General features: G+C 44.6%; 1 protein-coding gene across 1 annotated transcript; it reads left to right on the top strand.

The window, feature by feature from the left end:
- Positions 1–892: 892 nt before the first annotated feature.
- On the top strand, positions 893–2,462 carry LOC123162340 (ervatamin-B). Its single transcript, XM_044580138.1, has 3 exons — positions 893–1,158; positions 1,393–1,574; positions 1,796–2,462. The coding sequence occupies exons 1-3, from the start codon at positions 959–961 to the stop codon at positions 2,395–2,397; spliced, it is 984 nt and encodes a 327-aa protein (XP_044436073.1). The 5' UTR covers positions 893–958; the 3' UTR covers positions 2,398–2,462.
- The last annotated feature ends 23,092 nt before the right edge of the window (positions 2,463–25,554 follow it).

The following is a 25,554-nucleotide window of genomic DNA, read 5'->3' as shown; positions in this document are numbered from 1 at the left end:
ATTTTTAAGAGCTAAATTTAAGAGTTCGGCTAGGAACCGCTTTTTTTGCTACAAGAATATAAGGAGTTGAAGGATAAGGGGCCGTTTGATGAGCTAAATTTTAAAAGACCTTCCACACGGAGGAGGGGCACTAAGGCCATCCTTGATGTTGTAAACATTATTTGAGTTTAATAAAACTAGCCATGATGGCCTTTCTTAACAAAAAGGGCCCTCCTTGAGGATGTATGCATTCAGCCCATAGGTCGCGGCTAAAACGAGATGAAGCACCTTCCCTTTTTTTGGCTACTTTTTTCTCTCCCGTTCATTTTCTTTTTCCATCTTCCTTTTACTTTCCCCTAGCTTTTTTTTCACTTTTTTTGTCCTTGTCTATTATTTCCCGTTTTTAACTTTTTCACTTTCTTTTCCTTTCTCATTTTCCTTTTCCTTTTTTGGGAAAAATATGAACATGTGTCAGAAACTATATGAACATATATCCAAACGTGCGTGAAAGAGCCTTGTTTAAGCCTATGATTTGTTTTTTAGGAATATATACAAATATTTTCCAATACATGAATGTTTTCTTATATCTACAGGAACCTTTTCCAAATATGATATTAATCTTCATTCCATATAATTGAACAATTATATTGAGGTATGTTAACATTTGTTTTTCAGTTTTCACGTTGTATAAAAAAATTCTGTTACTTGATTAATTTTCTCTAGAAAATACCCACCAAAAAACATGAAAATGAAAATAAATAAAAAAGAAAGGGCTAATGGGTCGTGCCAGTGGGCCGGTCCATACATGAGCTCGTGAGGCGGTTTGGCTGGTCTTTCTCGTCTCGGAGCAGCAGCTCATAAAAAAAAAAGCTCATAAATCTCGTTTTCTTGCCCAACACTCGTCCTCCTCCTCCTCCGCTATATTCATCGGATCCATTGTCGAGCGGGGGATGGAGATAGCGAGCTGGTGCAGGCTGGCATGTTTCGTCCGGCATTCGGCGCCGTGGGCAGAATCCTGTTGCGCCGCCGTTGCCAGGCCGCCGCGGCGGCGGCAGGCTCACTGTTGAGGCCGTCCGGAGCTAGGCTGCTACACCTACGCCCATCGCTTAATTCGGTCTTTCAACCATTGGTGACCAAATTGCAGTCTCGGAGTGTCCGCCGCTTTGGGCTCTTTGTGAGGTACGTAGTAGTAAATCTGTCAAACCCGCGGCATATGACTCTTATAGTTTCATCATCATAGACATGCATCATGTTTCCTCAGCGAGGAAACCCTAGAATATATGCATGGTTGCCTCTATGTAAACGTGCATCATGGCCCTCTATTAATCAAATCATGTACATGACGGGGTTGTACTCAGATTGCTCATGAGCGAGGTTTGTATAATTAAGTATGCTGTTGCATCGTTTTTCCAGGGACCACAAGATGCATGTCATAGCGATCCCTGCATGGTGCACCGTACACATTGCTCTTGGTCTTGGAGTTTGGCATATGAACAAGACTGGAGAGCATTCTGAGAAGTCTACCCGCCCATCAGAGATCGACTGGGTCCAAGCTGGCGCCGTCTCTCCAGTTGTGAGGAAACAAGGCGGTTGTGGTAAGGGTCTTCTTCGCTGTTGACATGCATGTGTTTGAATTCGCTCAATTAGTAGATCTTACTCCTTCCGTAGTGATCTAAAAGGTCTTATATTACTTTACAGATGTAGTAGGCTATTTCCAGCTACGCGGGCAGGGGTCGCTTAATTAAGAGTAATTACGCATCACAATTGTTGACATAGCTAGCATACACCACAACCTTAACTTGCACATTTGTTGCAGGCTGTTGTTGGGCCATGGCTACGACAGCATCAGTCGAAGCAGGACACTATCTGCAGACCTTGCAATCGATCTCCCTATCGGTTCAAGAGCTTATCGACTGCAACACGGAGAACAACGGTTGCAACGGTGGCTACTCTCAACATTCCTTCAAGTACATACGGGATAATGGACTCTCTAGCGAATCATCATACCCATACATGGCCAAGAGAAGTGCTTCGGGTTGCCAGAGGGACAAGACGGTAGCAGCAGCAACACGTATATTAGGCTTTTGGTGCGTCGACTCGACCGAGGATGCTCTCGAGGAAGCAGTAGCAAAGCGGCCCGTGGTTGTCTGTCTACAGGGTACGCCTGATCTCTTAAACTACAAAGGAGGCATCATGGAGTGCGAAGCTCTACCTGATGGTAGCGCAACTACATGGCATGCTGTCCTGATTGTCGGTTATGGTACGGATCCTGATGGCGTTAAGTATTGGCGCTTCAAGAACTCGTGGGGAAAGGATTGGGGAGAGGGGGGATTTGGGAGGATCCGTAGGCACGTTGCTGACGAGCGAGGTGCCTTGGGTATGTTTGTGTATGGAGGACTATATCCAGTGATTGACTAACATCGGATGCCACATCTTGGTTAGACCTTTGTGAAATCCCACCTCTTTTTTGTTGTAACTCTAGATTTTGCCTCACTAGCTACTTGACCGCCAGTGATCTTTATTGTGTTATTCTATAACATGCATGATTTTATATCTATTCCATGGTGAACTTCGTGCTAGGATGACATTTCTACACATCTTGAGCTTGTCTGGTTTGGTTTGTATTAAGAGGGACTGAGGCACGTGACAGCCGAACCCGCCGATGAACCCTTCCTTGACGGTGATGATCACCTTGTGGTACTTGGCGACGCTCCTGATAAGAGAGCGTGTTCCAACGGGTTGCCGAAACATGGCATCCAGGACGGTGACCCTGAGGCCCTGGCCATGCTGCTCCACCATGGCTAACACCGCCATGCAGCACTGCACCGTGGACCCATAACCCAGCAGGGCTACACTCTCACCCTCGATCATAGTCCCGCCTTTGCCGATCTAAATCCTCCGATACAAATTAATTGGCGCAGCTTTAGTGTACGTTGTACTAAAGGTGCGTCGACTAATTTGGATCTTATTATGAGCTTGATCAGAAAAATTAATGTACCTCGATGGCAGTGCCTTTGTTCTTTTGCGTCAATGGGACGCCGATGCCATTGCCTCTCGGATAGGAGAAGCATGAGGGGCAACCATTAATGGCCGCGGCAGTGGCGACCATGTTCAACAACTCGGCCTCGTCAGATGTGGCCATGACGACCATATTGGGCAGGCAAGCCATGAAAGTCACATCGAATGCGCCGTAGTGGGTGGGCCCATCAGCGTCGACGAGATCCACCCTGTCCTCACCGAATCTCACCAGGAGCTTCTGGAGGTCCACGTCGTGCACCACCTGATCGTAGCCTTCCACTTCATATACCTGCCATGACTACAGGAGGTTTGCCTTCCAATTGATATACCGGCGATTTTACATATGCCTTTGTGCACAGTTGATACCCGGGTTACCTCCGCATGGAATTTTGATAAGAGTGGAAGATGTTTTGTTTGGTCAGCTTTAATATGTTAGTGGACACGAAAGAAGAGATGCATGGCTGGATGGGACGGCATGATCATCAAGCATGGACCGCGATGCAAATCCATGGAAGCTCTTGTGGAGAACAACGGTTCCAAGTAAAATCCGGATGTTCTTGTGGCGTCTAGCAAAACAATCTTCACCAACCGAAGACGTTCGAGCACATAGGAAGATGTCCACAACAAGTTCATGTGGGTTATGTGGAGCACAAGACTCGTGGCGCCACTCTCTACTAGAATGCACAATGGTGAGATATGCTTGGGCCCTAGTTGATGGAGATTTAGCCGAACATTTATGTGAGACAATCTAGGCAGATGCGAAGCAGTGGATTTTCAATATGATTGATCTGTTATCTCATCCTGCTTTCACAAGGCTTGCAATGACATTGTCGGCAATTTGATGGGCAAGAAGAAAGGCCATACATGAGGTAGTATATCAAAGCTCATCAGGGACACATCAATTCATATGTCGTTTCATTGCTGACCTTGAGGTTCTTCCAGTAAGTCTCAACAGGGCCCCAGCCGCACGCACTGCAGCAACGGCAAAACCGAAAGCTCCTCCTCGAGGCTTCACCAAGATACATGTAGATGCTGCCTTGGCGCGGTCACTGGAAAGAGGGGCTGCAGCAGCAGTCTGCCGTGATATTTCAAGAAATTATATGGGAAGCTCATCGTTGGTGGTAAATGGAATGACGGATCTGGCTACGCTTGAGGCATCGCGTGTCGGGAGGGCCTTTCTTTGGTCGAGGATTTGATGATCCACAATGTGGTTATTGCATTGGACTCTAAACAGGTTATCAATGACATAGGAAGGAATAGTAGAGGTAACTATGGAGCTATCATTAGCGAGATTAGACAGAGAGCATCTTTATTAAATGAGTAAAAATGGACCGCTGGTCATTGAACTTGTCGTGTACACTTACTTTGGTCACTGTACTAACGAATACGGTCAATACATTCACTATATACACGTTGCAGTAAGGGTTTGACTATGTCACATCTAGATGTGAGATATTATCTCACATCTAACATGATGTCATGTGTTTCTAAATCTGGTTTCAATTTCCGGCATCGTGGTCTTTATTTTTTCATGTCTTTTTATTTGTCATCGTTGTTTGTTGTTGTTTCTTGGTTGGGCTGGGCTTTTTCTATACTAGTACTATAAAAAAAGTTTTACGATAGGGAAGAAATAATCCATTTATTCCTCTTGCTGCCTCGCTGGGTATCGATAACACACACTGGCTGGCTGACCAGTACCATCGCTAGACACCCAAGCTAAGCGGGGTTCATATTCTGGGCTAAACTTGATTAACACAAGTTTCCAAGCAACGTGGTGCACGCATGCATCATGCACGCTCCAGCCTGGCATGCATCCTCTAGGTCTTTTCTCGAGTATCATATAGCTTGCCTCTAGGTGAATGCCCTTTAGCTAAGCTACCCCATTTACGAATGTGATTTTTTTGAATTTTTTTTAAAAAAATTAGAAATGTTTGAGAATTTAAAAAACAATTTAAAAGAAATATGAATCAAAAAGTAATTGTGAATTTAAAAATTATTCATGATAAAAAATGTTCATAAATTTGAAAATTCTTTGACAACTTATAAATGTTCATGTATTAAAAAAAAGATTAGAAAAGATGTTCATGATTTGTTAAATTTTTAGCTTCTCCAAAATGTCCATGAATTAAAAACACCAATTTGAAAAATGTTCGCGAATTTTAAGAAAGTACATTGGGGCAAAAAAAGGATGAACAAACTAGTTGCATGTCAATGATGGACTTGCAACTAGGACGAACAAAAAGGGTGGGACCCTAGTTACGAGCTGTTGTTTGATGTGCAACTGCGGCAAAAAAAGATCAAGGGTCGAGTTGCATGTCAATAGTGGACTTGCAACTAAGACAAATAAAAGTTTAACCCTGTTGCGAGTCGATTATGGATTTGCAACTGAGATAAAAAAAAGAGTCGAACCCAGTTGCGAGTTCATTTGGACTTGCAATTGGGTCAAAAGAAAGTAGGGCCCGGTTATTAGTTGAAAGGTGGACTTGCAATTAGGAAAAAAAAGTCGGGCCCCGGTTATAAGTCGAAGGTGGACTCTCAATTAGGAAAAAAAAAGATCGGGTTCCAGTTGCGACTCGAGGGTCAAGTTGCAACCGGGACAAAAATGTTAGGCCTCAATTGCGAGTTAAGGGTGGACTTGCAACTGGGACAAAAACAGTTTGGGCCCTAGTTGCGAGTCGAGGATGAACTTGCAACTGAGACAAAAACTGTCGATGCTCAGTTGCGAGTCGAGGGTGGACTTGCAATTAGGACAAAAAGAGTTTGGGCCCCAGTTACGAGTCGAGGGTGGACTTGTAACTGAGACAAAAAATGTCAAGACCCAGTTGCGAGTCGAGGATGGGATTGCAACCGTGACAAAAAAAATTGGGCCCCAATTGCGAGTCGAGGGTGGACATGCGACTGAGACAAAAAAATGTCAAGACCTAGTTGTGTCGAGGGTGGGATTGCAACTGAGACAAAAAAATTAGCCCAATTGCGAGTCAAGGATGGACATGCAACCGAGACAAAAAAATGTCAAGACTCAGAGGGTGAGATTGTAACTGGGACAAAAAAAAGCCAGGCCACCGTTACAAGCTAAGAGTGGACTTGCAACCGGGAAGTAAAAAAGACAACCCCTGTTTGGTAGTAGACAATCAACTAACAAATATGGGGAAAAATCATGAATTTTAAAGAAAAAAGAAAAAGAAAATAAAAACGTGAATTTTAAAAGTTTATGGACTGAAACAAATAAATGAACAAAAGAAGAAAAAGGATAAAGTCAAAAGAGAAAATAAAAAAATCGCTTCTGGCCGCAGCCTACACGGAGGCAAACACACGATGCTGTGAAAAAACCTGTATTCACAAGCTTCTGGCCTAAACGCTACGACCTGCCACTTGTGCAAGCGACGCACGTACAGGAAAAACACTAAATGACAAAAAAGACAAAAAATACGAATCTTGATGTATAAATCATGTGGTTAGAAAGTTAGATGTGTGATAACTATTTCACGTCTAGATGTGAAATAGCAAATCTGTTGCAGTAATTATACGGTCGCTGCCATATCGCATAGCTTCATATTCCATCTAGTTGTTTGGTCAAACAGTCCAGCTCACTTTCTCTCTACCTATGCGGGTCCTACCTGTCGGTGGTGAAAGAGAGAAATAGAGGAAAAGTGAAAACAAGTAGTATAGTAATTAACTTGCTGTTAAGGTTTATCTAAATTGGAATCCGAGCTCTAACCTTTTCAAGGTACTCAAAATTCAAACTAGTTTTTGCTTGGTTCATATGATTAAGTTTGTTTAGATAAGGAGTACTTAGAACACTAGCGTTTGAATTAACAAAAAAATTATAAGCTTTAGAACTACACACTATGAAATTTTTTTTTATAGAAATTTCAAGTCATTATGTGCATGTACAAATATTTAGAAGTACCTTTAAGCGTTGGATGGGAGCAATTTGGTGTAGCAATTTCCTTTGTTAGGTGATAATTACAATGTTAATTAGTGGAGATTTGATGTAGTATCGTATATCAATAATATGTTAATAATATCTTAATATTCAACAATGCTATTCAATCACTTGATCTTATGGAGATCCCTCACAAATCCACAAGCTACACTTGGAGCAACATGCAGGACAATATATTATTGGAATAACTAGACTAGATATTTACCTCCTCCAACTAGACCATATCATTTCCAAGTACTATGGCTCTACCATTACCCACAGTATCATATGATCATACTCCTATTGTCATCAAGTTTAGTAATGATATCCCTAAGGCGGACGCGGCTAATCTGCACCCGAGCTCAAATGAGCTCGGGTGAACAGTAAAATCGAAAAAAAATCAAAAAGAGAAACATTGACAAAAGTTCTAAGTGCCTGCAAAAATTCGTCATAAAATCACATTCCTAGAAGGCGTGGCAAAAAAAACAAAAACAGTACTCTGAAAAAGCTACTTTCAAACGCATTTTGAAGCACTGAATTTGTTTTTTTTGTGGCGGAGCGACAGGGCAGGTTGAGACCGCCTAGGAGAGAGGTGGGCCTGGCCCTGGTCGGCGTTCGCGGATACTTAACACGCTTAATGAGATCTTGGTATTTGATCTGAGTCTGGCCATTTGGTCTATACGCACTAACCAACTACGCGGGAACAGTTATGGGCACTCGACATCGTGGTATCAGCTGAAGCTCTTCTTGATGTTAGCGACGAAGCGGCGCGCGCCAGATTGGACTGGAACGCCTGCTAGGCTAGGTCTGCTTCCGGCCGCGTACGCAACGTGCAGGTGTGCAATGGGCGATGGGCCCACACCCCTGCGCGCATAGGATTTAGACCGGCGTGCTGACCTCTCTGTTGAGCCTAGGTGGGGCTGCGACATGTTGATCTTCCGCGGCCGGGCATGACCCAGAAAAGTGTGTCCGGCCAAATGGGATCGAGCGTGTTGGGTTATGTGGTGCACCCCTACAGGGAAGTTTATCTATTCGAATAGCCGTGTCCCTCAGTAAAAGGACGACCCGGAGTTGTACCTTGACCTTATGACAACTAGAACCGGATACTTAATAAAACACACCCTTCCAAGTGCCAGATACAACCCGGTGATCGCTCTCTAACAGGGCGACGAGGAGGGGATCGCCGGGTAGGATTATGCTATACGATGCTACTTGGAGGACTTCAATCTACTCTCTTCTACATGCTGCAAGATGGAGGCTGCCAGAAGCGTAGTCTTCCACAGAATTAGCTATCCCCCTCTTATTCTGGCATTCTGCAGTTCAGTCCAATGATATGGCCCTTTACACATATACCCATGCATATGTAGTGTAGCTCCTTGCTTGCGAGTACTTTGGATGAGTACTCACGGTTGCTTTTCTCCCTCTTTTCCCCCTTTCCATTCTACCTGGTTGTCGCAACCAGATGCTGGAGTCTAGGAGCTAGAGATCCCGAGGATGATTCTACATGGAGTTCGGCTTCGAGGAGTAGTTAGGAGGTCCCAGGCAGGAGGCCTTGCCTTTTCGATCATTGCTACTTTTGTGCTAGCCTTCTTAAGGCAAACTTGTTTAACTTATGTCTGTACTCAGATATTGTTGCTTCCGCTGACTCATCTATGATCGAGCACTTGTATTCGAGCCCTCGAGGCCCCTGGCTTGTATTATGATGCTTGTATGACTTATTTATGTTGTAGAGTTGTGTTGTGATATCTTCCCGTGAGTCCCTGATCTTGATCATACACATTTGCGTGCATGATTAGTGTATGATTGAATCGGGGGCGTCACAAGTTGGTATCAGAGCCTACTGCCTGTAGGAATCGCCCTTCCACACTCCTTGGCCGAAGTTGAGTCTAGCCAATGAAAACTGTTTTACTAACATGGCTGTGTGGCTTACGGGCCCACGTCGCCATTGGGTGGTATTAGGATCTTTTACTCCTTGTCTATACCCTGGGACTCTGATCTCTCTTCTATTCGGGTTAAGTGAATTTTGCTAAATCTAACATTAGGATCTCGTTATCACTTTCACCCGGAGAGCCCCTTATTACTGATGATCGTCTGCTGCACGTGAAGACCCTGAAGATACTCTCCGCTGATAACTCGAGAACTTGTGTTCATCGCTTTTGCAATTCCCTTTCATCAATAAACTCCTATGGATAACCACGTATACTCGCCATTCATACAATGTTTCCCAGTTGATCTTGTTATTACAAGATACCCCGAAATTCTCTCTGTTGTTCCCAGAATCCTTTGAGCTTACTGCCTTGCTATTCTTTGTCACCTGAATACCCCTACGGATAATTCTCGCACTTACCGAGTATCCACTCACCCTCAGTTGATTCAAGTATTTCACAAAAGTGTTCAAAATACCATTCGATCTTTCGAAAATCCTGAGCAGCCTGTTGCTCTTGAAATTCTTGCTTGCTTGCATTATGGTTAATCCCATAAGTCTCGTAATCTTATTGGCATCCCTTGTCTTTATCATTTTAAGTCCGTTGATTCAATATGTTGAGGATGCTCGCATTCCTCAGTCGAATCCTAGAATTCACCCTTCCGGCTCAGATGTCATTTTGAACAGGAGCTGGTTCTCAACTCATCAAATTGTCGTCGATTGTACCCCTAAGGCTATTCAACTTATCCATCCCTAATCAGAGCATTGCTTCTGATCCCTTGATTTGGAAATGATAATTCCTTTGCATTTGAGCTTTGAATTACTCAGTTGTTTTTATAGTCCGATGCCCTTTCGTTCCTTCTTCCTCTGATAGAGTACCGATACTCGCATCAGCTCCGTTGTAGACCACAAGACCCCTTGTTGGGTTATTATCTGACAGTGTCCTTCATATTCAATAACCTTGTGATCATTTCCATGGATATATAATGCCTTTGGTAATTTGTATCCTCTGCTTGATAACCATACTCTACTTTTGAGCTGGTGATTTTACTCTTGAAGTTTGAGGTATATGTTTCTAAGATGCCCCGATGGATTGAACCTATACCTTCCCTAAAACCGTATGAACCCGAAGGTTTTCACAAGCCATACCCTTCTGGTATTTTACCAGATAATTTTCTACCATACAACTTCATCGAATGCGAGAAGTGAATGGAAGGTTATGCATTGGAGAAGTGGGAGTCGACCTTGAACTTTGTGTTCATGCCCATGGACACGATGTAGATCTTATCATTAGAGCTTCTCTTAAATTAATTATGCCCTGGGTATAAGTTCATCTTATATCTGGGATCTGGCCTTTTTCAATCGTGGTTCTGACCATGTTCTCCTTTAAATACCATTTCTCGTGCAAGTTTAAGCACTTGTCCTTTGCAGAGCAATACCCTCGTCCAACCTCTACTTTGGTCTGTCGTCGAGTATTACTCCCCTGGTATATCGAGAATGCCAAGGAACTACTTAACTTCTTATGAGTTCTTCATCAACTAATATTCTTGCCGATTCCATTTTTCCAACGGGTTCTGAGTTGTTAGAACCCCTCAAGGACACCGATAAGTGAATCAATTCCGCACTCCGATTCAATAACTCTATGTAATTTTTGTTGCTTATGAGTTTAATAATCCTTCAAGACATTCCTAGCCTAGTCGGCTATATCATTATCGTGCTGATTTTAACTGTGCTACCTGGTCCTTAATCCCGGAGCACAACTTCCGATGATGAGCTAAGCTTACGTCGATTTCCTCATCTTATCGTTCCACCTCAAACTACAAGCTTGATCCCGAGTTGGTGTTGTATCCGTGGATCCAATATCTTTCGCTACAACCGTCCCTTTGCTTGATGCAGTCGCTGTTCGATTGCTTCTTCGTGGAACCTCTCGACAAATGTGTCGTGATCATCATCAACATTCTGAGGTCTTCCAAGATATCTATCGAATTCTTGATGGGAAATACCATCCTTGCTCCTCGAGGATTTGTGTAATCATCGACAACATTCTTACCTTCTCCCAACACAAACTTGTTCATGTTTTGTGTTGTACCTTGATATCCTTGCTATCTAGCTTAGGTTATGTTCTACCTTGTAGTATTACTGTCTTCTATATCAAGAATGTTGTGAGGATTGCTCCACCTCTTAAGTATTCTTGGTATAGTGATGCTTCTCGCCATCACCATTCCCTTCTTGGTCCCCGTGTTGAGTGAACTCTGTTGTGCGAATTTATTATCACTGGCAGCCCTATTGCTTCAGAGTTAATGGACAATTATTCCAATTTAGTGTGTTGGTTGCTCAATCGCCATTCCGACGTTGGGCGTGCAACCCAACCCTTATTTCAAATGCACCTTTCAAACCATGTTTAATTGTGTATGTTTTCCTCCAGCATACATCATTAAGTCATTTGATCTGGCTAATGTTATCTCCTTGTTCACATAGTTGTGGAAATCCATCCTTTTTGGAAATGTCAATGGATTGTCGCTGAGTCAATCAGTCACCTCCTCACCTCTCCTTGATTTAATGATGAACCCTTGTTCGGAACTCGCTTCCATAGTTCATCTCCCGAGAATCTTCGATGTCGTTTCGACAATTTGTGTTGCACCTTTCTTCTCAGGCATCCTGAGTCTGAGTTATCCTGACACCAATCAGATCTGAATCTCGGTCAGATATGATGGTTGGAACATATTTCCAAGAGTTATAACATTGGTCTATTTATGACCCGGTAAGGTGATGTCATGCCTAACACACCTGGCCGGAGGACCTATTGTTATAAGTTTTCCTTTTTAGCAAGGTCAGCTATTCTTCCATGAGGAAATGGTAAGACTTACTTTATAAGTTGTTCCTGATGGATCCTTTGTGTATCCATTGCCTGACCTTACCTAATGACCATGTCAATGCTATCTCGAAGCATGTCTGTGGTACTCCGATCTTCAATAAAAACATTTGAAGCACAATGCTAAATTTTCGTTATCAATTATTCAAACACCGTTGTTTGGGTAATGTCATGAACTTCCTCTTCCCTAACCTAAATGGTTCTCTTCTAACCATTGTCCTTGGGAAGGATATACCCCTGAAATATGTGTTTAAACACATTTTCCTTTCCATTGTTCTGTTTAATCTGATAATCATATTTTCCTTTCCATTGGTTGGTTTAACGTTTCTGGTGATCTTTATGATCTAAGCACTATTAATTCCCTGCTTGTGCAAACACCTCGGCGTACAACCCAGTCAGTAAGGCCCCGTTACTTTTGTTGATGACATTTCGGTCGCCGATAGACGAGAACTTTTCCTACTGGTCCGCCTCATTTCAACGAGCAGGAAAATGGTTCTCTTCGTCCCTTGCCCTTGGTACCGACGTTGTTGACGACATAATCGACAGGCTACCCTCTGACATGTCTTGCTATCGTGACCGTGCAAGATGTCACCGTTCCTCCTACTTTTAATCCACATGGTGGGCCCATAACCCACAGTTCCACATGATCGAAACCTGACTCTCCTATACACCCCCTGTTCCCAAGGATGTTCCTCGCCCGTGGCCTCTTATATAATTCATGAGCCACCTCCCGTGGGATCATCAATTCTGGTATCAGACACAAGACTTATTCCCATTGCTCTGGACCCCTTTTACACTTTGTTTCAGGCATCGAATGATTGCCTACCCGCTTGAAACTTCTCATGGTACCTGCTTACCTTGCTCTCGATATTTTCTTAAAGTTCCAGTTCGAGAGTTACTTCCGCCACCTTCCTCGATGTTATCGACCAGATAGTCGACTTTGTAGAGGTCTGTTCTCCTGGAATGCCCATCCTTTATTCTTTCGTAAGTACGATGGAGTTCCCGAAGAAAGGATGCCGACTTCATTAAGATGACCTGAAGCAGAGAAATGAAGACGTCAATGTAATGGATCGACCTCTTCGAGAAGAGAAACTAAGACCGAGAAGACTCGTTAGAATTTCGTAACCAAATCCCTTCCCCCTTACCTCCCCTCTTAAATCTCGGGACGAGATTTCTTGTAGTGGAGGAGAATTGTGACGCCCGGGTAATCAAGCTACAGTAACCCTCTGGTATCATGCCACGTCACCACGATTACTATTGCTAATCTCGTGTTAGTTCAGAACCGATCCAAATTCAAATTTGAATTAAAGTCAAACAATAAAAGTTTTCAATTCTCAAAACTAAAATGTTCTTATTGTGACAATTAAATCATCGATAGTATGGGTGGAGAAACAACATTTTTATAAAATAATTAATTACTCTAACGTGATCAGAATTGCAGCAAAACAATTAAGTGAATACCTTTTTCGATTAATAAAATTCTAAACTAAGTTATTTCGGGGTAAAACATTTATGGCAGTGGGTGGTTCTCAAACATCAATTTAGGAGTTGTTATCATTTTTTTCTAAGCTAAAAACAATGTCTATCTAAAATAAAACAGAACAGAAAAATAAAAATAAAAAGAAGAAAAGGAAACAAAAAAAAGAAATAAAGGAAAAGACCCCCCCTACCCCGCTGGGCCTCGGCCCAGCTGGCCACTGGGCCACCAGGCCAACCCACCTGGCCGGCCCACCCCGCACCCCATAACCTCCCCTACTCCCCCACTCACCCACCGACACCCCCACACCCCCCCGAAATATCTTCCCCCCTCTCTCTCCCGATTGGATCGGGGTCGAGAGGAGGAGGCCGCCGACGCCGCCCGGTGCCGCCTCGCCGTGATGCCGCTGCCTTCACCTCGTCGCCTACCCCGCCGGCCTGCCTCCCACTCCACGGCGTCGTCCCCGTCGACCACCCCGACCCTCACTGCCCCGTCCCTACTCCCCGCCGTGAGCCGCGCCCCTCCTCTCCTTCCCCTGTTCCTGCTCGTCGTCCCCCGCCCGCGATCACCGCGCTCACCGCGTCGTGGCCATGACTGTCCGTGTCCGAGCTTCGGCCACCGCCTCGTCCATCCCCGCCGTCGACTCTGGCCGTCCCTGGCCAAGCCACCGCCACCAGTCGACGTGCGGCAGCGCCTGCGTCCGACCAGCACTCGCTGCGCCGCTCGAGGCTGCGCCCGCACCGGCGCCTCGCTAGTGCCCAGCGCCCGTGGCGACCGCGCCCTTATCTGCACGCGCCCGCCTACTCTCCCCCCCGTTCGCCGCTGTCCGCTCGTCGCCCGCTTCCCCCCCCCCCCCCGCTTCGCCCAGCCGAGCCCGCGGCCACCCCCCCTCCGTCGACGCCCCGTCTCCGGCCGCTCCGGCCGCTGCGGCCTGGGTCTCCCCTGACCAGCGCAGTGGCCGCCGGCGCCCTGCTGCGCTGGGTCGTGGCCTCCGCCCGTTAGCGGGCGCCCGCAGCGCCCACGCACCCGTAGCGCCCGCACCCGCTGGACCAAACCCGCATAGGCCTCTGGGCCACTGCCAAACGGGGCCCACTGCCCAGAACGTTTTTAATAAAAAAAGAATTAAAAAAATATAATAACAATAATAAAAATATTAATTAATTAACTTAATTAATCATAATTAGTATAACATAATCACTAGTTAACTTAATTAAACCCTGTTTAGCCTAATCTGTCAATGAAACGGGGGCCCCACCCCCTTTTGACCAGTCAAACATTGACTGGTCAACTGGGTCCCCCTGGCCCACATGCCAGCCCCTGTGTAAACTGCTGTGTACACAGGGCTGGGTACATTTAGCAGTTTCTCTTTTATTTTTGAATTAAAATAAATCCTGGAAATTTAGAAAATCATTTAAACTTATAAAAATCATATAAAATAATCCATAACTCGGATGAAAATACTTTGTACATGAAAGTTGCTCAGAACGACGAGACGAATCCGGATACGCAGCCCGTTTGTCCGCCACACATCCCTAGCATAGCGAACACGCAACTTTCCCCCTCCGGTTCATCTGCGTGAAAAGGCGAAACACCGGGAATACTTTCCCGGATGTCTCCCCCCTTCGCCGGTATCACCTAATACCGCGTTAGGGCATACCTAGCACCGCGTATTACCTCATTATGTTTTGTGATGCTTTGTTTGCTCCGTATTTACTGTTTCTTCCCCCTCTTCTCTCCAGTAGACTATGAGACCGACGTCGCTGCTGGTGCCTCGTCTGACTACGTTGTTGACGACCCCTCCTTGCAGAACAACCAGGCAAGCCCCCCCCCCCCTTGATCACCAGATATCGCCTATTCTTCTCTATACTGCTTGCATTAGAGTAGTGTGGCATGTTACTGCTTTCCATTAATCCTATCCTGATGCATAGCCTGTCATTGTTGCTACAGTTGTTACCCTTACCTGCTATCCTACTGCTTAGTATAGGATGCTAGTGTTCCATTAGTGGCCCTACACTCTTGTCCGTCTGCCATGCTATACTACTGGGTCGTGATCACTTCGGGAGCTGATCATGGGTATATACTATATACTTTATATACATGACACATGTGGTGACTAAAGTCGGGTCGGCTCGTCGAGCCCCCGCAAGTGATTCTGATGAGGGGGCTCAAAGGACAGGTGGCTCCATCCCGGTAGAGGTGGGTCTGGGTTCCTGACGGCCCCCGACTGTTACTTTGTGGCGGAGCGACAGGGCAGGTTGAGACCACCTAGGAGAGAGGTGGGCCTGGCCCTGGTCGGCGTTTGCGGATACTTAACACGCTTAACGAGATCTTGGTATTTGATCTGAGTTTGGCCATTTGGTCTATACGCACTAACCAACTACGCGGGAACAGTTATGGGCACTCGATGTCGTGGTATCAGCCGAAGCTCTTCTTGACGTCAGCGACGGAGCGGCGCGCGCCGGATTGGACTGGAACGCCTGGTAGGCTAGGTCTGCTTCCGGCCGCGTACGCAACGTGCTGGTGTGCAATGGGCGATGGGCCCAGACCCCTGCGCGCATAGGATTTAGACCGGCGTGCTGACCTCTGTGTTGAGCCTAGGTGGGGCTGCGACGTGTTGATCTTCCGCGGCCGGGCATGACCCAGAAAAGTGTGTCCGGCCACATGGGATCGAGCGTGTTGGGTTAAGTGGTGCACCCCTGGAGGGAAGTTTATCTATTCGAATAGCCGTGTCCCTCGGTAAAAGGACGACCCGGAGTTGTACCGTGACCTTATGACAACTAGAACCGGATACTTAATAAAACACACCCTTCCAAGTGCCAAATACAACCCGGTGATCGCTCTCTAATAGGGCGACGAGGAGGGGATCGCCGGGTAGGATTATGCTATACGATGCTACTTGGAGGACTTCAATCTACTCTCTTCTACATGCTGCAAGATGGACGCTGCCAGAAGCGTAGTCTTCGACAGGATTAGCTATCCCCCTATTATTCTGGCATTCTGCAGTTCAGTCCACCGATATGGCCCTTTACACATATACCCATGCATATGTAGTGTAGCTCCTTGCTTGCGAGTACTTTGGATGAGTACTCATGGTTGCTTTTCTCCCTCTTTCCCCCCTTTCCATTCTACCTGGTTGTCGCAACCAGATGCTGGAGTCTAGGAGCTAGAGATCCCGAGGATGATTCTACATGGAGTTCGGCTTCGAGGAGTAGTTAGGAGGTCCCAGGCAGGAGGCCTTGCCTTTTCGATCGTTGCTACTTTTGTGCTAGCCTTCTTATGGCAAACTTGTTTAACTTATGTCTGTACTCAGATAGTGTTGCTTCCGCTGACTCGTCTATGATGGAGCACTTGTATTCGAGCCCTCGAGGCCCCTGGCTTGTATTATGATGCTTGTATGACTTATTTATGTTGTAGAGTTGTGTTGTGATATCTTCCCGTGAGTCCCTGATCTTGATCGTACACATTTGCGTGCATGATTAGTGTACGATTGAATCGGGGGCGTCACATAACTGTGCCGATTTCTAACTACGAATTCGTTCTTTTTAAGTGGGCTCCTTAAAGCTGGCAGGACCCATTTGTGAATTTTAACTGCCCAATATGTGATCCTATCCGAGAGGAACTCGAAGGTCCCACCCTGCTAGTCGAAACGCTTTTGAAAGGTTGATATCATTACATCGTACCATTACATAATAGTTGGGGATACATACATAGGGCATACAAATGCCACAAGAATACATCAAACATCATACTTGAGAACAACATCCGGCTACGGATGAAGCAGAAACAGAAACTCAAACGACATCCACCCTGCTAGCCCGGGCCGCCAACTAGGAACCTATCCCCTAAACAAAGGAGAAGCAGAAGAAGAACTCCAAAGCAAGTAAACATCGCTCTCACGTCACGATCATCGCATTACCTGTACCTGCAACTGTTGTTGTAGTAATCTGTGAGCCACGAGGATTCAGCAATCCCATTACCATGGGTATCAAGACTAGCAAAGCTTAATGGGTATGGAATGGATAAGTGGTTAGGTTGCAGCAAGCGACTAAGCATTGTAGGGTGGCTAACTTAGGAGTACAAGAGTAAGATGAGATACTACACAAACGGTCGCAAACTAGTAAAGATCAATAAGTGATCCTGAACTACTTACGAACATAACCCCACCGTGTTCTCTTCTCGAACTCACTCAAAAAGAGACAGTCACGGTTACGCACACGGTTGGTGTATTTTATTTCAAGTCTGGTGTCAAGTTCTCTACAAACGGATATTAAAGATTCCCGTCAGCCACATAACCGCGAGCATGGCTCTCGAAAGTTTAAACCCTGTGGGGGTGTCCCAACTTAGCCCATGAGAAGCTCATGATCCGTGGAGACAATCCTCCATCGTAGGACATCCGATCAGACTCGGGATCCCAGTGCCACTACTAGGGAAATGCTTATACACAGGGGCTTAGTAGTAGCGCTTTTTATAAGAAAGCGCTGTTGCTAAAGAACGGTAGCGCTTGTCACCGAAGAGCGCTGCTAATATCCATCTAGCAGTAGTGTTTTTTATAAAAAACGCTACTACTATAGTTGCCAACGGTTTGCATGGCAGTGTAGGTATACTAGTAGCGCTCTTAATTAAAAAGTGCTACTGCTATTGTACATAGCAATAGCACTGTCCTCTGTCGAGCGCTACTGCTAAATAGCAGTAGCGGTTGTTTCTAAAGAGCGCTACTACTACGCTCATCTTATACACCTCGCGCGCGTCCCTCACTCTCCCTGACACACTCACTCGCCGCACGTCGCCTGCCGTCGCCGCCGACTCCCCCAAGGTATCTGCCTCCCTCCCTCCCTCCTCCTCTCGCCGCCCTCCCCTCCCTCCCTCCTCCTCCTCTCTCCCTCCTCCCATGGCCCTCCTCTCTCCTCCCTCTCCGCCGGCGGCCCCCTCCGATCCTCCTCCCCCCTCTCCTGCTCTCTCCTCCTTCCCCTCCTCCTCCTCCCTCCTCCTCCTCCTCCTTCCTCCTCCTCCTCCTCCTTCCTCCTCCTCCTCCTGGCCTCCTCCCACCTCCTCATCCCCCCTCTGTAAATAGGTTTTAGTTTTTGTTAAATGTAGGTTTTTCTTTTTAGTAAATGTAGGTTTTTAGTATATTTTATTTTTAGAAAATTTGAATAAGTAATTCGAAAAGAATAAGTAAATGTAGGTCTTTTTAATAGAATAGGAAATTTTTAGAAATTTTGAATAAGTAAATTTGAATAGAATAAAATATGAAATTGAAAAAATAAGTAAATGTAGGTCTTTTGAATAGAATAGGAATTTTTTAGAAAATTTGAAGAGAATAAAATATGAAATTGAAGAAAATAAGTAAATGTAGGTCTTTTGAATAGAATAGGAAATTTTTAGGAATTTTGAATAAGTAAATTTGAATAGAATAAAATATGAAATTGAAAAAAAGTAGATGTAGGTCTTTTCAATAGAATAGAAATTTTTTAGAAAATTTGAATAAGTAAATTTGAATAGAATAATTTAATGTAGCTTATGGAGTTTCACTAAGTCCTAAGATGACGATAATAATGTTTTTGTTTATATTTTTTTTTTGCAGAAATCAAGGAGCCCCTGGATCATCCCCGACGTCGTCCTCGTCACCGAGCTCCTCCGACCTCGATCGAGGTGAGACCAGCCACCCCATGTTGTTAATATAATTTAGGTATTTTAGGTGTTTAATCTTAGAATAATGTAGTATGAACCCTAGTTATGATCGAATCATGTTCAAAATGTAGGTTTTTAATTAGGTGTAGTTAATAGAATTTAGGTGTTTTAGGTGTCACATTTGGTTGTTATTTTTTTAGTTAAAGCAATTATTCCCGCATCGGCGTCGATGATGCCTATCCCGCATCCTCGTCGTCGACTCGGCGGAGGAGGCCTGGGCTTGGTGTGGAGCCATGTCCGGGACTGGGCTCCGCCGGGCTGGTATTGGGAGGTGCTACCTTCGGGGGGGGCGCAGCTTGGTAAGGAGCCAGCACGTCGTTGACCCGAACCTTCTTTTGTAGCGATCGCGTGGGCCAGTGATGGTGCAGAAGCTTGAGGACCTCGCGGAGGTGGTACGTCACCGTGTCAGCGAGGAGGACGAGCACGTCCGTCGCTACATGGTTGCGTTGGAGGGCAGGTTCTCCAATACCTGGGAGGTTCTTCAGGGATCTCACTGGAGCTATGATCCTGTGAGGGCTCCTTCTCTTTGAGTGTCCACCGCCCGCGCCGATACCCGTTGTTCGCTAGGGTTTTAGCTGTATTAGTGATGTTATATGTATGATACTATTCGAGATCTATTAGTGATAATATTCGATGATGTACGGACGAAAGAGATGATTTAGTTTTGCTTATTGAATGAATGCTAATTTGAATACTAAATTATTTTATGATTTGGTTTTGCTTATTGAATGCTCAAATTGGAAAACTACTCCATCAAGTTTGAATGCTCATGATGTAGATATAAGCATGTATATCTTGTGTTGCTCAAATACGATATGTGCTTGCCCAAGTGGCCGGCCATGTTTGTAGGTTACACCTCCTATAGTGGCCTATGTTTTGCCAGAGTTTTGATTAATTTCCGTTCCGGCAAATTTCAGGCGCTCGATATGTCCTTTTTTAGCAAAGGTCATGCCGGATTTTTCCGTGAATTCTGGCATGACCTGTGCTAGAATATGTAGGAAATATCGAGTGGCCTGGATTTTCTAGAAAAATAATTAAACGACATTTCAGGTTGACTTTAAGTCTGTCGAGGCTCCATCACCGAAGGTGGAAAATTTAGTGAGGGAGTGTATCCACCATATATGAGAGAGGACGAAGAAGCCCGACTGTTGTCGTGGGGGCCGTTTCTCCTTCTTCTCCGGGTGCTAGACCTTTGTTATGCACTAGGGGAAGGAGGAGTAACGACCATCACCGACGGTCGCAAATGTTAGAGAGGAATCAGTGAGTGAGAGTCTCCACCACATATGAGAGGACGAAAAATCCCAACTGTTGTCGTGGGGGTCGCTTCTCCTTCATTCCCGTGTGCTAGACATTTTGGTGCAATGCACTCGGGGACGAAAGGAGGAGCGATCATCACCAACGGTCGAATGTATACACCACGCGAGCAGAGTTTTCAAGAAAAAGACTCGGCAGACCGATAGTCAACCCGTGATGAATAATAATGATCTAGTTTAGTTTTTGTAGTACATATATTGAATTGTACAAGTTTAATCTTTGAATTATGAACCTAGGAAATGTCGTTATCAGACGACGAAAGTCTCCCGGGGGAGTGCGACTGGTGCAACGACAACCGGTGTCAATGCGACAGGCCTCACCTGGACGAAGGTCAGCGCTTCAGCATTAAGCTCCAGGAGACCTTCGATGTTGAAACGGTACGCAACGACGACAAGTGTTTTTTTCATAATTAAGGATGACTTCAACTATTTCAACGAGTAATTTTCATCTTTTACAATTCGAGTAGCTTATCCCATGCCATGCAAGACGCTATGTCTTGGAGAGGATGGATTTTGAAGACCATGAAAATTTCGAAACAAAGAAAATTCACCTAACGACCCATCATGGTATGGATTTCCAAGTAAATCTTTACAATTCTGAGAGCGTAACCCATTTTGGTTGCACAAATTGGGAACCACTTTGCAAGATGTATGGTTTTTTATGAGGTATGCTTGTCACCATGGATCTTGGTGATCCTGACATCGACCAAGACAATATGGAAATTTGGGTCCTTGTTCATACGCTTCCAATTCTACCGCTATATGAGTTTCTCAAACATAGTTATTAACTAATTTATATTGTTTATTTCAAAAAAAGTTTACAGCTTATTTCCATTGACAGCTTATTTTCATTCTTCAAACAATGTGCGGAAGATGGTAGACGGAACCTACTACACCGATGGCTCTGAGTTAACTAATCAGGAGAAAAATCATCTCGTCGCATTTTGTACTGATCTTGAGAATTACAATAACTATTATAAAACTCCTCCACATTATGGTCAATACGTGCCACTAGTGCACGTGTTGAACTACGATAACATCCATGGAGATGCCATGGTAAGATTTTTTACTATTACGACATCCGTACATCTTTTGCATAAATTCTTTTAAAACTTAACTACATTGCTAACTACGAAGTTATTACTATGTTTTTCAACAGAAAACCCCGAAGGATTGTGTACCTCATCTGATGTATCAGAATGGCCGCCTTGATGTTTTGAACATACAACAAGGTCATCCTACGAATCACACATGTCCATATCGCATTTCTAAAACCAGTGAAGACATGAAAATCAAAGAATGGAAAAATGTATGGACAGTCGTAAGGACGTACTTGGAAGCAACATTGTGCGAAAGGCAAGAATTGGAGACAGGATAATCTCCATTCTCCATAATGAAGAGTCAGGGCCTATCTTGTTTTATGCTATTCTACCTAAGAGAAGGTAGTAGGTCCTAGTTAATAATACTCATGATCATGTGCTAAGAACAACTAAGTATGATTGGTTAGATGACTATGATGATGATGTGGTATCGAGTAGAACTTGTGTGATTGATGATGATGAGTATGACTTGTTATTATGATACCAATGATGAGTTATTCATTATTATGATCGATGATGCATGATGTTAAGTTGTTATATGAGCATGATGAGTTATTATATATATCAGTAGGTGAAATGAACATGGATTAGATTTAAGTGGAGGCAACACGTGATGCACATCAAAAGTACTACTAATCCAAACTAGATCAAGTTTGGATTAGAGTAGTACTCTCGACATGCACCACATGTTGCCTCCACTTGAATCTACTCCACGTTCATTTCACCCACTTTTATAGATAATAAGTAATCATGGTCATAAAATCAATTGATGAAAGTACTGTATATAAAACCACAACGAAAATAAGTTGTATTTTTAAAAATACAGGAAAAGTCAGCAGCAGCGCTTTTCAGAAGAAACACTACTGCTACTTACTACTAGGAGTAGCGCTGACCCAAAGAAAGCACTACTGCTAACTAGGTATAGCAGGAGCGCTCCCTTCCTAGCGCTACTGCTACTAGTTAGCTGTAGCGCCTTAATGGTAGCGCTCGTACAAGCGCTACTGCTAGCTATAAAACAAGCGCTACTACTAGGGTTTTCCCTAGTAGTGTGCACAAGACATTTCGACAATGGTAAAACAAAACCAGCAAGGCCACGATCGGATGAGCACAGCATACAACAACTGAGACCCGAGTTGCCCCGGGGGAAGCCGCACACGACTCTGTTTTGGAGCAACACTCATGGGGAGCCTTGGCCCGGGGGTTTGATTAAGAATCCTCGGGTGCTAGCCGGTCCCTATGCAAGTTTTAGTTGTTATTAGGCAAATGGTAAAACCAATGTTGGGCCTTGCTGGAAGAGTTTTATTCAAAGTGAACTGTCAAGAGGGGCCCATAAACCCTCATCGTGTTAGGGACAGAAAATCAAGGAACATAACACCGGTATGACGGAAACTAGGGCGGCAAGAGTGGAACAAAACACCAGGAAAAAGGCCGAGCCTTCCACCCTTTACCAAGTATATAGATGCATTAGTTAAATAAGAGATATTGTGATATCCCAAGATATCCATGTCCCAACATGGAACAACCTGCAACTGCACCTGCAACTAGCAACACTATAAGAGGGGCTGAGCAAAGCGGTAACATAGCCAAACAAAGATTTGCTAGGATGGTGGAAAAAAGGTTAGAGGCTATCATGGCAATTTGGGAGGCTTGATAAACAAGTGGTAGGTAGCGCGGCATAGCGATAGCATCGAGCATCGAGACAACTAGCATAGCAATGATAGTAGTGAGATCCAAGGTGACGGTCATCTTACCTGAAATCCCGTTAGGAACAAGAAGGAGTCCATGAAGAAGACGAACAGGCGTAGTCGAACGAATGCTCACGATCGCAATGAAACAGGAACTATCGAGAAGGAGCACAACCGGAAAGAAGCAAACAACATGGTAAACACAGAACACATAAACATGACATGATGCTCATCCAAGTATGATGCATGACAAGGCTACATGATGGTACTCATGGCAACAAATGAGGCATACAAGAACAACACATCAAAGCAAGTTTAAATGAGGCCGGAATCAACATACAATAATTCCGGTAAGTCCCCATATGCAAAATTCGAAATTGGTCCAGATCTGAATAACACATTATATTGAAGTTGTTAAACAGCAAGTTAAAGTGCACCATGATGATCTATGCGTCTTTCTTGTCAAGTTACATACAAAGTTCATTTAATTCGAAGCTACGGCCTAGAAGATATGAGCAAAACAAGTTAAACATGGTATTGATGGAAAAGCAAGCAAAACACAATCACAAGCACTCCAAACCATGGATGCAACATGGCATGTTGAAAGTACATGCAAAGCCAAGCAAGTTTCATGTAGAGCATGCTCCAAACGGAGCCACGGTTCAACACATACACTCAATACAAGTTTCCAACAGAATTTGCCCAAGTCAGCAACTAAGCACTTTGCAATCAAAGAAACAATATGCTACAGGAAACATATGAATACAAACTTGATATGCACTCAAAGTACAAATTACATGCTTAAAATATCACCAATGTTAAGTCTCATAGGCATCAGGGTTAAACCAATGTGATCAATGTAAAAAGCAACTTTATAACACAGATTAAGACTTAGTGAAAAACAGGGCATACATGTGAGCAGAAAGAACATGTTGACATGTTGGAGGGATGAAACAATGATACTACATTGCACGATCATAGCAAACCAATGCATGGAATTAAATTAAAGGTTAAACATGGCAAAACATGATTACTAAATATCTCCATATAACCTCTAGATCAATGACATTCATGAAGACAAGTAAGCAAATCATAACAGATTCTCAGACTTTGAGACAAGATTACTAAGTAGGCTGGAAACAGATTCATGATGCATACTTTGAGACAAAAAAAAGGATATGCTACAGGAATATTTCATGGTATAAAAGGGCAAGGAAAGCATCTACAGGTAGTGCGTTACAAAACATGGTCACTGAGCTACTTCTAGAAACCACTAGAACATGCTCAAAACATCATGATAAGAATGCAAATGATAACAGATTCACAGACTTACTCCGAAGGTGAAGTCAACATAAAGCATATCATGGCATGTGAATACAAACAACAGCAAGAAGGCATATTTTTGCAGCTACCCGTGGCAAGAACGTGGTCATAGGATGCATAGAACACTAGCCATTCACATGGCAAAACTGAACTTACTGATAACAGGCTGACGAAAACATTATTTAGCAATTTTAGGGCATGGTAATGATAAGCTACAGCAGACCATAATTGCAAAAAAGGGCATGGATTGATAGATCATAATAAGATCTACAAAACATCCCTAATGAACATCACCATATTATGCATGGATTCACTTGTAGCATCAAGTTAACATGGCAACATAATGGAGCAGATTCAGACTTAGCAGAAATCATCAAGTCACTGAAATCAGCAACAGCAAGTACCCTACTTTGCATGCTTGTGCTAGTCACCACAGGATACAGAAAAATACATGGATTGCACCACTATAAATATGGCATGCACATGCTCCTAGAACATGTTGACACTATGCTCAAAAGATAATCACACAAAATGCTATGAAAAAGACAAATAGGCAAGTTACAGCAGTTTACAATAGTTAATATCACTTAACACTTTTGCAACCAGGATTAAGGCATCAAGATGAACAGTAATATGAATACAAATGCAACCATCATGAAGAGCATCAAGAGGTGAATATTTTGACATGTCATACACTCAAATCGGAGCAACATGCACAAAGTTATGATATGATAAAGATGCACACATGCTAACACAATCTAGGGACTTGTGGAATTTTACCCTCGCGAAAATGGGACGAGGTCGTGCAGCGGGACGGAGGGGTTCGGGATGGGCGCGACGTCCGGCGAGCTCCAGCGAGGTGAGGAGGAGGACGGCGAGACCGGCGACGGGCAAGGTGCGGCGTCCGGCGAGGAGCGCGGGCTAAGGGGGGCGGCGGCGGCTGGCACAGGCGGCGGCGAGGCGGCGCTGGAGGCGGGCGGCGGCGCTGGCGAGGAGCGGGCGGTGCAGGGGCGAGGCGGGCCGGGGCGGGCCGGCTGCGGGCTCCACGGACGGCGGCGGCGGGGAGGAGCGGGGAGCCATGTGGCGCGCGGGGATTGGTGCGGGGGCGGTGGTGGACGCGTCCGGCGGCGGGGTCGGACGTGTCCGGCACGGTGGAATAAGAGGGCTAGGGTTTGCCTGCAAATTGTGGAGGGAGGGTGCTTATTTATAGGTAGAGGGAGCTAGGAGAGGCCTATTGAGGGCGGTTTTTG

The sequence above is a fragment of the Triticum aestivum genome, chromosome 1D (assembly GCF_018294505.1).
Source record: "Triticum aestivum cultivar Chinese Spring chromosome 1D, IWGSC CS RefSeq v2.1, whole genome shotgun sequence".
Lineage (NCBI taxonomy): Eukaryota > Viridiplantae > Streptophyta > Magnoliopsida > Poales > Poaceae > Triticum > Triticum aestivum.
The sequence above is the reverse complement of the archived record's forward strand: the minus strand, read 5'-3'. Positions and strand labels throughout refer to the sequence as shown.

Bases quoted from the DNA above. Each gene is read 5' to 3' on its own strand.
- LOC123162340 (XM_044580138.1), top strand. From the start codon at position 959: ATGTTTCGTCCGGCATTCGGCGCCGTGGGCAGAATCCTGTTGCGCCGC. The intron at 1,159-1,392 runs GTACGTAGTAGT...TCGTTTTTCCAG, and splicing joins CGCTTTGGGCTCTTTGTGAG to GGACCACAAGATGCATGTCA. The intron at 1,575-1,795 runs GTAAGGGTCTTC...CATTTGTTGCAG, and splicing joins GAGGAAACAAGGCGGTTGTG to GCTGTTGTTGGGCCATGGCT.